The 14,114-nt window shown below is 50.9% G+C and overlaps 1 protein-coding gene across 1 annotated transcript in view; it reads right to left on the minus strand.

The window, feature by feature from the left end:
- The window catches only part of BACE2 (beta-secretase 2), an 82,208-nt gene extending 71,327 nt beyond the window's left edge, over positions 1–10,881 (minus strand). The window contains exon 1 of the mRNA XM_032462364.1: positions 10,160–10,881. Within this exon, the coding sequence (XP_032318255.1) occupies positions 10,160–10,459 (300 nt within the window). The 5' untranslated portion in view covers positions 10,460–10,881. The remainder of the gene's footprint in view (positions 1–10,159) is intronic.
- Positions 10,882–14,114: the final 3,233 nt, after the last annotated feature.

A 14,114-nucleotide genomic window follows, 5' to 3' on the forward strand; every position in this document is an offset into this window, starting at 1 on the left:
TTTCGGAAGTTAGATTCTGGAACGCCCTAGGAAGTTGGGATTTTAAAGCAGAGCTGTGAAACCCTGTTTTGGGACTCCTGGACTAAAATGATGCTCTCAAATGCATTCAGTGGTAGAGAGTAATCATTCTTCTATTCTTCAGATATTAGCCTAGCCTGTGCCAGCCATGGTTCCAGACAGAAAGATGCCATGGGCAACAATTCTGTACTTGTGACCCCGAAGCCTCCTGGGACTCTGCCTGCTGGCTTCCCTGGGCCTCACCCAGGACGGACAGGAGTTGATGATAAATGCCCAGCTCCTTTGTCCTTCAGCTGGGACGGCTGAGCCCAGGCACTATTCCCTCTCAGAGATCCCAGGGGATGGAGCCCACTGCTCACACCCGTAACCTCTCTGTCATCCACACTTCCCCTCCTGTCACTGCCCCATCGCTGCACAAGATTCCTGGGACCACCTCCCAAGGCAGCCCCCAACTCGCATCCTCATCTAAGTCTGTTTCTGGGGGAGCCCAACCCAGGATACAAGTCTAAGCCGTCTCCTGCACCCCACCTTCCCAGGCACCCTGACTTTAATTTTCCTAATTCAGAAACTCTCCCGGATTTTACTCCCCTCCCCTGACCCCTCACACTCTGCACAGACATGGCCAATAAGCTTGGGGCATGAAGTTTTCACCCTTTGCAAGGCCTTTGTTCTGATAAATCTCATCTCAAAGCACAATTTTCAAAGGAGCTGCTCCGAAAACCGGGCATGTCAGAGCCGATCTCCGCAGCCCCTGGTGCTGGCGCTGTGTGCCCTCCAGGCTGTAGCCTTCACCTGCCTGGCTTCATCCTGGAACACGGGGCCCCCAGCTGCTCAAGGGAGGTCTTTCCCTCCTGCTACTCACAGCTCAAACTGCACCTGCTCAGAGAGGTCTTCTGGAACCACCCTTTCCAACACGGCGTTCACTGACACCCATCACCACCAGGCTGTGCAGCCTCACAGCACCGACCTGAAATTCTGTTCACTTTCCTTACAATCTGTCTTCCCAACAAGCACATCAGTTCTCAAAAAGGCAATGGCCATCTTTGTCTAGTTGGCTGTTGAGTCCCAGGGCTTAGATTAGGGTCTGGCATACAGTAGGTGCTTAATAAGTACGCTGAAAGGAGGAATAAAGCATGTTCATCATTTGCGTCTAGTTCAAAATTCTTTCATTCTTTAATCCCCAATCACCCGAGTTAGAAGTGCCTTGCTTACTGCATCTGGCAAGAAGAACAGGACAGAACTATAAACATCAGGGGAGACACGCCGACACTGCCCGCTCGCACCCACAGGTGCTGCTGACAGACAGTCTCCCTCCCGCTCCGGGCGCCGCTCCCGGCCAGCTGAGTCAGAGTGCTGGGCCCCCGGTGCCTTGGTACTGCTGACATGGGCGAGCAGGTAATCCTTTATTGGGGGAGGGGCTCTGTCCTGTGCTTTGTAGGATGTCCAGCAGTGTCCCCGGCCTCCATCCATTAGATGCCAGTGGCACCACCCAAATGGTAACAACCAGGAATGTCTGCAGAGAGTGCCCAGTGTCCCCTGAAGGACACAACTTCCCTGAGTGAGGAACCACTGAGTTAGATTTACTTGCTTCCCCTGGGGTAAAGCTCTGTACCCACCCCCTCGTAAGAGGGCTGGAAGCAGAGGACCCAACACTCATATTTCCCTTTTGTGTTTTAGGGGAAGTAACCACTGTCCCACTAAAGAGAGGATGCAATAAGGCAAATTTGTTACTGGAACCATTTGTAACAACTTCTAATTTGCACTCCTCTCAAGGAGCAAGCATAATTTTTATAGCTGTGCGCCCCGCAAGCCAGGCTCCCAGCCACAAACAAGTGTTACATGTTGGCAATAAGGTAACCACAGGATGGGGGGGGGCAGAAACTTTGGGGATCAGCGCCACAGAGAAGTGACATGTCCGCTCAATCGAATCATTTTTAAAATGGTGCTTGTATTTGTATGTCTTTTCAGCGTTTCCCTAGTAATGCATGCTTATTGATTTACAAATTATGGCTCCAGGACAGACTGGAAATTTAAAAAGGACACAGTCGGCCCAGAGACTCTGAACAGCACGGCTTTAGAGCTCCTTCTCTGCCGACCGCCCCTCCCCACCTGCCAAGCGCAGGGCAGCTTTTGGAACACAGTCTGCTGCAGGAAGAGGTTTCCTTAAAACTAAATCAAACAACGGCCTTTAGGAAGACGCAAGCGCCTGCCGATTCTGATTCCGCACAGGAAACCACCCAGCAAAGGACGCTCTGGCCTCCGTGGTGGCCCCCAGATAGGATCCAAAGGCTGGGGCCTGACTTGTTGCTTGAGCGGGGGAGGGGCGGGTTGTGAGCCGTAATAAAATGCAGGTTCTCAGGCCCCAGTGCAGACTGTCTCCCCTGGTAAGCCTGGACCGGGGCTTGGGAATCTGTATTTTTAACTCGCCTGACAAGGTGTGCTCAGTCCTTCCCACGGCCAACTGGTCTGTGAAGTAAGGCCTCCGGCCGTGCTCTTCCAGCCAGCAGCATCTACCCTCCCCGCTCGCCAGGCCCTGAACCAGACCCTGCATCTTACCAGGGCCCCGGTCCCACACCTGCGCACAGCAGCTGCAGGTCAGAGCCACTGCGAGCGCTCACACGTAGACCAGGTGACAGTCGCCGAGTGGCAGGGCTTCTACGAGGCGTCTCGGGTCGCCTGCTCACATCTCCTAACTTCAGACGAGGAAGCTGAGGTTCCGGGAGGCTGAACCACCTGCTCCCCCACACCGGTACGCAGCAAGCCTGTGCTTCCACAATCAGCACCGGAAACACCCGATTCCTCCCAGCTGCGAGACCCACAGAGACCGGCCTGCTCTTTGGTGGCCTCTCCGATTGGGAAAAGCTAGTGGGCTTCCCCAGGAGGCAGCCTGAGGTAGTGACAGGGCTCCGGGTGCCCCTCTGCGGCTTCGGGAATCCTCGCCCGCCTTCACGAAGCAGCAACGTCCTGCCTGACCTCTCCAGGCTCCCTGGAGCACCTGTTTTTAACTGGGGCGTGGTCGGTCTGCAACGCTGTGTCACTTTGTGGTGCGCAGCATGACGCTTCAGTCGTGCACACACACTTAGATTGCTTTTCATACTCTTCTTCGTTATAGGCTGCCACAGGACGTTAATATAGTTCCCTGTGCCCTACTGTAGAAACCTGTTATTTATCTACTTTATATACAATAGTTAGAATCTGCAAATCCCAAACTCCCGATTTATCCCTTCCCACTGCCTTTTCCCACCAGTAACCATAAGTTTATTTCCTATGTCTGTGAGTCTGTTTCTGTTTTGTAAATAAGTTCATCTGTGTCTGAAAAACTTTTTGATTCAATACCTCCCACCCTTCCCTCCCCTCCAAGCCCCCTCCAAGCCCCTTCTGAGGGGGCTGCCTTCTGGGTGGTTCTCTTTGGCTTCTGGCAGGGGGTTTGCAGGGCAGACAAACTAAAGTGGTTCCCAGCCCCCTGCCAAGAAGATAACATGCTCAGCACAAGCCTGGGAAGGGCTGCGGGTCTGCAGCGGGAGCGCGGGGGACCCTTAGTGAGGCCAGGGGAATAAATCCTCATCCTCTGCCGTCCTCAGGCTAGTGTGAAATGGAAGGAGAGGTTTCCTTCTGCCCTTTACAGCTCGCCCGAATGATGAAGGCGGCCAGGGCACCACTTTCGTTACACTTCAGACAGTCCTCTTCATCTTCCTAAAACGGCAGGGCTGAGACTGCGTCTTGAGGTCCGGGTACATGGTGGCCCTATAATAAAACTCTTGAAACCTCCAACCTGAGACCTGGGCTGGGTAGCAGGCACTAACTCAGGAACAAACCTACTAGTTTTACTTCTTTAATGGCGTGATGTCAGCGCTCCAAGAGTATCTTCACCTCTTTGAGAATTCCAAGAGCCAAAAAGCAACTTTAAAATAAAAAATTGAAATAGCAATAGACAAAAAGTCAAATAGTCCATCTGGGCGAGGAGGGGACAAGGGGAGCCACCTGACAGCCACACCAACCGTGTGCCCGCAGTCCTGGACGCTAGCCCAGAACAGGGGACGCACGCCCCTACTGATGGCGCACCTGTGGACGTGTATGCACGAGGCACAGAAGCCACGGCGGGCCAGCCACCTGCCTCACAGTTGTGTTCCATTTTCCAGGTGGTATCTGTCGTCACTAACAAACAATAAAGTCCAGGGTCAACACCGAGTTCACGCTGGGCGAGCAGAACAGAGTGGATGCAGGGAAGAAGCTGTGACAGACGGCAGTGGAGCCAAGTGTTAGTCCTAAAAGGAGGCTCTTAGGTTCAAAGGACAAGTGTCTTGCTGACCATCACACAGGACCTAAATGGGGCCAGGACAAGAGTCAGCAGCCACCAGCCCCCACCATCAGCCCAGGTGATCCTGAATCCGGGGCCAAAGGCTTGGCCTGCTCCATTCAGTGTCTGAGATGTAAAACAGGCCCCAAGGTGTGCTACTGCACCTGCTGGGGACAGAAAACCTGCCTCCAAACTCCTCTCCTTGGGTCCCACACAGCCTATGAGGGAGGAGGGATCATCAGCATGATGGGTGCCCTTCACCCTCCTCTTTTGGCTTTAGTTCGAATGGGCTCAGCAATCAGTGGAGGAAACAGGAAGCTGGGAGGAGATTAAGCCCCTTACCGATAACACAGGAAGTCAGACGGATGTCAGACGCGCTGGGCATGCTGAGGGGAAAGGCGTGTGTTTCATATCAGATATATTCGATTAAAAAGCGGTGACGGGTGCCTCACTGAGCTTTCAAAGCACGAAATACAAGCCTTCAACATGAGTGTTTGTGAGTCAGAGATAATTTAAATACCAGTGACCTGAGCTGGTCTAAGTGGGCTTTTCCCATGTTACACAATACTTCCAGCAATTCTAGAATTAATGCAACGTGACAAAAGACAGTTTATTTTCTTTGGGGGGGGTGGGTAATTAAGTTTATTTGTTTTAATTGAGGTACTGGGGATTGAACCCAGGACCTTGTGCATGCTAAGCATGCACTCTACCTTCCCCCCTCCAAAAAAAAGACATTTTTAAAAACTTAAGTGATTACTCTCTAGTGAAGAAACTGACACCAAAATACAGAAAATAACCTGAAAACCTCCCCTCCTCGACCTCCCGCCTTGTCGCCTTACACACTATCTTGTCACCAGCTCCATGTTGACATGGCACTGAAACCACCATTTGCTGCTGCCTCTGATGAAAATTATACTTGAATTGCCGTCCTCCATCGGCAATTCAATGATTGACAGAATGAAAGAAAAAAAAATCCACAGAATAAGAAACTTAAAAGGAACTTGTGAGTTAAATTATGCCCCTCCCCCCAAAAAAGATATGTTGAAATCCTAAACCCTGGTTCCTGTCCTCGATAGAAGTAATCAAGTTACAGTGAGGTCAGAATGCCTCAGGACCAGCCCTGATCCAATGACTGGCGTCCTCATAAGAAGAGGAAAATTTGAACAAGGAAACACACATGAGGAACTGGGGGTTGGGGGTAGGCGTTGGGTAGTGGGCAAGGGCTGCCAGGAGCCACCAGAACCTGGAAGAGGCAGGAAGGAAACTCCCAGAGAGACTTCAGAGGGATCCCGGCCCTGCCCACACCTTGACTTTGTATTCCTGGCCTCCAGAACCGTGAGAAAGTACATTTCTACTATTTTAAGTCAGCTGGTTTGTGGTTATTTGTTACAGCAGCTGCAAGCAACTAATAAAACCTTAAAAGGTCACCAACCGATGAGGACAGGGAAGCAGGGGGAGACTGTCACCTGCCACTGTCACATGTGTGATGTCACTAGGACCCACGACCCTGCAGGACACTTCCCACCACACCCCCAGGTCATTCACAGATAAATGCAGGTGGTTCTTTGAAAAAAAAAAAAAAAGTTGCTGCTGTTGGAATTGCAGCAAAGATGTGAAATGCTCAGACTGTGGGCCCGGCGAACCTGATAAGCCAGCCCTGCCACTCAGCAGCGTGGCCAGGGAACAAATTATTTGGCCTCTCTGAGCCTCCTTTTCCCCATCTGAAAACCAAGTATATAACTGTACGTCCTTGCCAGGGCTGTTGTGAAGATAAAATGAGGTGATCTGCACAAAATGCTTAGCAGGGTGCCCAGCACCCAGTAAGCCTGAAATTAAGGTTCACTAATAATATACAGTTGTTAACAATTTCTCAGACTGTCTCTCCAAGTTGTTTTGAGCAGACTCCTTGGCTCCCATCTCTCACCATCCTCCATAGGATGGCCTTTGATGATGAATTACTGCTCCAGAGCTCAGGGAGGGCGCCTTTCTCCCAAAGGAGCCGGTGGGAACCTAGCTTTGACTTCCAGGCTCTTTCCACCCTGGTCATCCATTCTTCCTTGTCCTTCATCATTTACCTTCTCAATTTGTTCCATCAAATTTCTTCTTGCTGGCCTTTTTTTCAGCCTCCCTTGCAGTGAGCTTAATGCAATTTGGAGACACTAGATGGCTTATTCCAGAAAAGACAAACTTTTAAGTTGTATATGATGGATACCTGTTTTCCAATCCAAAATCTTCCAGGTAATTGTGTACTAAGAAACCAAGAAGACAATGTGGCAGGATTAAAATGTGAGTCCCTGAAATAATTTGTTAGCTCTCTATATTCATATGTTTAAATACAAAAATCGTTTTTGATGTCTGTTTGATCCATATTAGTGGAGATAACAGAAAATCTTTCAACAGAAACCCCAAAAGCCTTTCTGAAGCCATTACAAGGTATATACTCTCAGACCTTTAGCTTCCTCAGTTGAATTTATTGTGTTAGCATGAAAGTCTTTTTTTTTTAAATAATGGAAGTTGCTGTAATTATAATCACTTTAGAGCACCATTATTATTATTAATAAGACCAAATTACACGGTTCAAGCAGACGCTGGTTCTCTGCTGTTCGAAAGAAGGCATGTAATGGTACCAAAGCCCCGGCGCTCATCTCCATGCCAACGCGAGGCTGCTCACACACAGGCTTCTGGGCAGATGCCTGCGATGTCTTGAAGAGTGTCAGGCAGAACAAGGGACCCCTGTTCTTGATGAAAGCATTCAAGGAACAAGCACATTTCCAACAGTTGCCTTTCCCATGGGAGAGTGGGGAACACGGGGCCTTGGTTCCTGCTGAAGCTTCTCTCGCGTTCTCTCCCATGCACACCTGGATCCAACACTTCAAGAAGGCGAGCATTGCCCTGAAGGAAGGGAGAGAGATGGAGGGATGGCCGGGCTCGGAGAGTTAAGTTCCTAACACCTTGGGGGTGTACGGTTCAGGGATCTCTGGCTGGAAAGGGTAATTTAAGGCCAAAAACCAAAGAAAAGAAGTCAGGAGGGAGGGAAGGAAAGGGAGCAGGTATCTGCCAGATCATTCAGAACTTGGGTTCTGGAGTCCAGCTGCCTGGGTTTGATTTCTGGAGCCCTCTTTTTGCTCTTATCCTGTTGCCCTAGGAAAGTCATTCAAACTCTCCAAGCTTCAGCTGTCCCATCCCCTAAGTGGGGGTAGGAACTTGAGGCCATTGTGAAGATCCCCAGGGACAGCACCCCCCCCCATAAAGTGCACAGCAAGGGGGAGCCGTCTGCACTTCCTGTGACTACTACTCAGTTTTTGAAAGATTCTAGGTTATTTACTGCTTGAATTTACAATTCCATTTTTTCTCTCCACCTAAGCAAGTTTTATTTTAGGCTTCAGAGGATCAGCAGAGAACATAAGCATGATTCTTGGGCATTAAGACAGCAGGAAAAGTTACTTCAAGTTCAGATGTCACCCCTTGGCCATCTCTTCTTGCCTGCTGCAAACACCTGGCTGGTGGTAAGAGACATTTCAGGGGAGACAGGCCAGAAAGGACTCCTGAGGCTCCTGTCAGTAACAGCTGAGAGTTTACAGCAGGCATTTGGAAAGCATATACATGAATTCTGATATAAAGCAGCTTATTACTAAATCAGGCCAAGAAGGAGGCAAGGAATATTTCATTTCCTGTCAAATGTAAAAATTAAATCAGGATTGTTAAAAACAGCCTTCCCTGGAAACATGCTAATGTTTGAGAACTAACCTTGAATGAACTACTTCCCTGGCCAAGGTAAAGATACCAGCATAAGATACTCAATACACTTCTGTTACTTAATTAAACTTCACCTTAAAAAAAAATTTGTTATTATTGAAGTATAGTCAGTTTACAATGTTGTGTTAATTTCTGGTGCACAGCACAGTGATTCAGTCATACACACATATATATTCCTTTTCATATTCTTTTTCATTGTAGGTTGTTTTACAAGACATTGACTATAGTTCCCTGTGCTGTACAGCAGGGGCTTGTTTATCTATCTTGTATATATATTAGTGTAGATCTGAAATCCCAATTTATCCCTCCAGCCCCATCAAACTTCATCATTTGAAATTAAGAGTCAATGGACCAATTAATAAAGACAAAGTATTATTTAGGAAAGCCTCCCCCCCCTCCCCCCCGATTGCCTAAGAGAAATCTTTTTCCATTCTTCTTAAAGCCTTTTCCCGTCCTCTCTTCTCTGGAGGGAGGCAGGCATCAGCGCTCCTTTTATTAGGCGCCGGAACTGCCCAAATCTGCTTTACTCCAGGGGAGAGAATTCCCTTCTCCTCAAAAATCAACACAAGCTGTTTTTCATCAAGCCACACATTTCCCAAGTGGAGAATGATTTAAGGCCTGTTTCAAAGGGTTATCCTTAGGCCTCAAAGAGAGATTTATCCTCAGTCATCGTGTGAAATCTTGTGAAAAGCAAAATGTCCTAGCTTCTGGCCACCAGCGCGTGCTCTCACGTGGAAGCTTTTACCAGCACCACATCTTGCGGGGCGGTCAAGTTAAGCTTCCTCAGCTGACTGCTCCCCCCCCACAACCCCCTCTGCCCTCCAGCCGCCAGCCACCCTAGGAGATGCCCGAGTCAGCACTTACATGAAAGGAAACTCCAGTCAAAAGTTTTGAGCCGAACACATTTTCCAAGGCTTTAAAAAAAAACTAATTAAACAAGTACAGAAGTTACTCAGTAGAGTTTTTTTTAAGGATTAGCGTGACACGTCTTTCCTCTTAAAGTCTTGAATAATTTAATTAGAATTACACCAAAGTCATGAGTATGTGCTACTTATGGGGGAATCATAGCTGAATTAAAACAGAAGTGATAACGTTAAAAATATATTTAAAATAAAGTTTCTTCAGACAGTGTATTCAATTGGTAAGAAAAACCTGACTTCAGATCACACTTGGATTAGGTAGTTTGGACGCAGGAGGAGGGCCAAACCAGCTCCTGAGGATGTTTTTTCCTTACGATTACCGAGACTGGGCACATTTGTTTCTTGCTTCACAAAATGCTACAATTAAAAATCGGGATGAGCGAGCTGTTTGATTTTACTTTGTCACTGGGAGATCACTTGGTCCCCGGAAGCCGAGTTCAGCCCGTAATTTTCGCAGGACCTGAACTGCGTCCAATACGTTGCGCACAGGTGTGTAGACTCCTGGGTCCGCGCAGAGAGGCTGGGGGCAGCGGCACCAGCCCGCAGGAAGCTGACAAGCCAACGCCGGGAGAGGAAAGTGGCGCCGAGGAAACGCGGCTCCCTCCGGGCGCAGCGAGCGAGCGGGCCTCCCTGGACAGGGCTGCTTTCAGCTGAGCTTAAGTATGAATTCCTTTCAAGGGATACTGCGCCGTTGGAGGCCGTCCACCAGCCTCCTCAGCGATGAGACAGCATGGGGGTGGGGGGTGGGAATATTACCGCCAAGTGATTTCCCCGGGAACCACAGCATCGCGCCCAGGGCCCAGCGCACGGTCTCCTCGCTGAAAGGAGTGTCGCATGCCAGAAGGGAATCCCGTTAGAAGCGAGTTAAGTTACAGGTCTCTCGCCGCCCAGCCACACCGAGAGCTAACAAGTTCTGAAACACTCGCACACACCCCCGGCGGCGCCCGGGGTCGGGCTGCCACCGCTCGGCGTCCCGAGTGCGCGCGCCCGTGCTCCCGGCCCGCAAGCCCCCCTGTGTCCCCAAGATGTGCTCTCTGTGGACGGCTGCCGCTTTGGGGGCGACGATAAGCTGAGCGGAGGCATAGCTGGGAGCCCCCACGAGCCCCCGAAAAGCCCGCGGCTGCAAGGCGCTAGGTCCGGGTGGGCGGGGGAGCGCCCACGGACCTACCTTCTGCGGAGGGGTCCCGATCAGCATCTCCAGGTAGTAGCCGCGGCCAGAGTCCCCCTGCAGGTTATCCACCATGGCCAAGAAGTTGGCCGCGCCCCCGGCGGGCTCCAGGGCAAGCGCCAGGCCGTCTGCGCGGGGCTCGGCGGGGGGTCCGGGCCCAGGGGTGGGCGCAGCCCCCCGGCTGATGGCCGTGGCCACCCGGAGAGGCAGCGTGAAGGGCGCGAAGGCCAGCGCGGGGGCCGTGTGCAGGAGCCACTGGGCTAGCAGCGGCAGCAGCAGCGCCCGGGCCAGTGCGCCCATGCCCGCGGCGGGGCCCGGGGGGCGCGCCCGGCCCGGCCCAGCCCGGCTGGTCCGGTGGCAGGGGCTCAGCGACTCCGCGGCGCGCGGGGCTGCTGGGCAGGGTTGGGTGCGCAGCGGGGCCGGCGGCGGCGACGGCGGCGGCGGCGGATGGGAGGAGGACCCGGGTGGAGGCGCGGCGGGAGGAGGAGGAGGCGCCGGAGCCGCCCCAGCCCGCGCCAAGTTAAGCAAGTTGGTCGCCGCTGCCCCCTCTGGCGGGCGGCGGCTGCCCCGCAGGGGCCGGGCCCCTCCCCCGCGGCCAAGGTCAAAGCGGGGCGCGGAGTCCGCCCGCGTCCACCTGGGTCTGCCCTGGCCACCCTCACTCGTCTCGGGCCGCGCCTCTTCTCCTGGAAACTCGAGTCCCCAATTTCCTCGGAACGCGCCCCGCCGGCTGCGGCCAACGGATGTGACGAGGCTCATCTGATACCAGGGGGAAAGTTTCGGGAACACTTAAAGGGGCAGTGAGGGCCTGAACCAACCCCCTGGCCACGCGCGCCCGGGTTCCCCGCTGGTGTTGCCTGGCCCCCACAGTGGCAGGGACTGCCAGGGGTGACTTGGGGGTCAGAGAGAAGAGTAGGGAATCGTAAAAAAGCCGCGAGCATCTCAAGGAGTGAGAGAGTCTGCGCCTTCTCTCGCCAAGTACATCCCTGCAGCCCTGCAGCCCTCCAGGGTCCTGCTGCTTCTCGGGGCATTTTCTGCTCACTGCCTCGTTCATTTTCCATCCCCACTTTGGGGGCCCCTGAGTGATTTTGAAGAGGTCTGGGTGGAGGCTGGGAGAATCAAGTGTTGGGGGATCTAGGCGAGGACCAGAGCGCTTTGGAGACTTCTCCCTAGAAATCCTGGGGGAGATGGAGGGCTGCTGTGGCTGCCTCAGCCTCGGATCTCCCTTGGTGTCCACCGTTTCCGGCTGGGGAGGTGGCGTCCGCAGCTGGCTTTGAGCCTGAGCTTCTCCGCCCCACGCCCATCTGTCCGTAATGCAGATACGATGCCGCTAAGAGCTGCGCCTCCACCTGCCCCAGGACTCCCTCAGTCCACTTAGCAAGTTGCAGTCACCGTCCAAAATCAGGGGCACCATACTTCCAGCGCTACACCAATCTTTCCCCTTCCCCCTTCCCCCCAGCTTTCAGCCAAGGATTGTCTAATTAATACTTGTTAGCCGCAGACACCAAGACCCAGGAATGCATTCAGTAATGCAAGCAATGAGGGTTATTTTAGTTTATATACTAAACGCACGGGGGACAATTACACAAGCTGAAGTCCATCGATTTCTGCTGAAAGGAGGACTAGAAAAATCTTTCTACCTCCTCCAGCTGAATTATACTGGCTGTCTAAAAAACAAAAACAAAAACAAAAACAAGCCAGCGCATCTTCAAACAGTGGGGAGGTTGGAGCAAAGCTTTCCTCCTCACTGCCAATTTCCAGTTCTTTCTACTCAAGATTTCATTTTCATTCCTGTCTTCCCAATTTTAAAATCAGGTCTAGCTCTGCAAGGGACCCTTATGTCAGAGATCTTCAGCTGTATTGATTTTCAGATGACTTTTACTATAAATCACATTTTCCCCAAACAATATCCCAACTTTGACAAATCCCCAGCCACACAAAGAAAGGCCTAGCTGGGTCCCATGATGTAACCTAACCTGATGTTCCCCGTAAATCTGCACAGTTATCCAGAGCCATTACATTCACATATGCACATTTCAAATTCAAGGTTGTAGAAGTGTAATTTTTAAAAAAATGGTTATTTATACTCCTCAGTGTCCAGTCTTGAGGGGTGCAAAAAGACATTCAGACAGCTCTCAGAAGACTGCAACCTTGTAAAAAGCACATGGAATTTATTAAGGACATTGACATAGGGGCTACGTGACATATAAGTTCAACATGAGAGACATTTGTTCTAATAATTAAACACTGCAAGAGAACTTTTTAAAAATCAAGTCTAATTAAGGTTTGTCCTTCATGAAACTCCTGACTGCATCTCATATGAGTACATATGAGATTTTCATTCTAAGAGGGCTACTTTAGGTTTATGACTAAACAGATGCATTAAGATAAAGTCACAGAGGAACTCGGGCAGGTTTAATGGGTGGTAGAGCTGCCTCATGAGAAAATCACGCAGGCTCGAGTGACAGCATCTCGTGACTGTCCCCTTGGTTGTCTCTGTCTTTATGAGTGGTCTTAGAGTGCCTGACCCCTCCCCAGAACTGCGGTGCTGGCTGGATTTGGGAAACAATAACTTTACCTTCCAGGTGTTTTAACTGAAATTTGAAATTGTATGTGCTGGTCCTCTCTCAGGTAACGTCATCCTTGAAGCACTTCTCCAAAAAAGAAGCCCCTTCCCGTAGTGTTGGTGAGCAACGCAGTGGGGAGGCAGGAGGTGAATCTCCACAGCACCCCTGAATCCTCTGCACACTGGCCCAAGCTCCCTCACTGCATCCATAGCTTCCTGCTCCTCCTCTCTCTCCTCCTCCTCCCCATTCTTCCTCTAGCCTGAACACCTCCATTTTCAACCACACACTTCCTTGGTCCACTCAGGAAAACCGAAGCACTCCAGTGAGATGGCCCTCCCTCCTTGCAAAGAGCACACATCATCATTTTCATGTCACTGGACAGCAGAAGGTGAGGAAGAGTCTCGCCCTCTAGCCCAAGTCGCTAACCACTTGTCCGTGGTGCCTGGCCAGAAAGCTTGCCATCCACGTGTGTGCCGACGCTCCCTGGCTCTTCTGAGCAGCTCAGAGTTCCTTTAACACCAGCAGTTCTCAGACTTGTTGGTCTCAGGTCCCCTTTATAGTCTTACAAACTGTGGACCCCAAAGCACTTTTGTTTATGTGGAGCCTGTCAAAGTCACCAAATTAGGAAATAGAACTGAGAAATTTTAACAGTATATAGTAATTCACTTAAAAATAACAATCAACCCATTATACAGCAACATAAACATTTTAACGAAAACTAACTTTTGAAAAAATTTAGAAGAATGACATGATTTTATCTCTTTGCATTTTTGCCAATCTCTCTCTGGCTTAATAGAAGGCAGCTGGATACTTATATCTGCTTCTGTATTCAGCCTGTTAGGAGGCTCTGGAAAATTCTGTCCAACAGGCAGGAGACAATGAGCATGAACAAGGCAAATAACATTTCCGTATTATCATTAAAAAAATGTTTTGAGCTAAAGGACCCCCTGGAAGGGTCAGCCACACTTGGAGAACTGCTGTTTGGCACTGTCTTTCTTTGGTTTCTGTTTGCCTCTGAAGTCATTTCCAACATATAATGAGTCCTTTGTACCAGGCACTGTGTCAACAACTGGGAGGAAAAGGTGAAATAAGACCTGGTCCTTAAGTTTGCAAACTAGATCAAGGGGCCCTTTCCTCTACCCTAGAGCCCCACCCCCTCCCCCATCCCCATCCCCAGACTTAGCAGGAGGAGGACACCAGCCACCTGCAGCCCAGAGGATGCTTGTGGGTTCATCTCTTCACCCTCCAGCAGCTCCATTTCCTGCCTGCCTCCAGACCTCTTCTCAGCAACTTATGGACATGCCTAAAAGCCCCCTTCTCTCTCTTTTTAAACCTGTTTTGTTCCGCCCCTCTGCTGCTGCTGCACCGTATCCCCCTCCCATAGAAAGGGC

Source organism: Camelus ferus, chromosome 1, assembly GCF_009834535.1.
Source record: "Camelus ferus isolate YT-003-E chromosome 1, BCGSAC_Cfer_1.0, whole genome shotgun sequence".
In the NCBI taxonomy this organism is placed as follows: Eukaryota; Metazoa; Chordata; class Mammalia; order Artiodactyla; family Camelidae; genus Camelus; species Camelus ferus.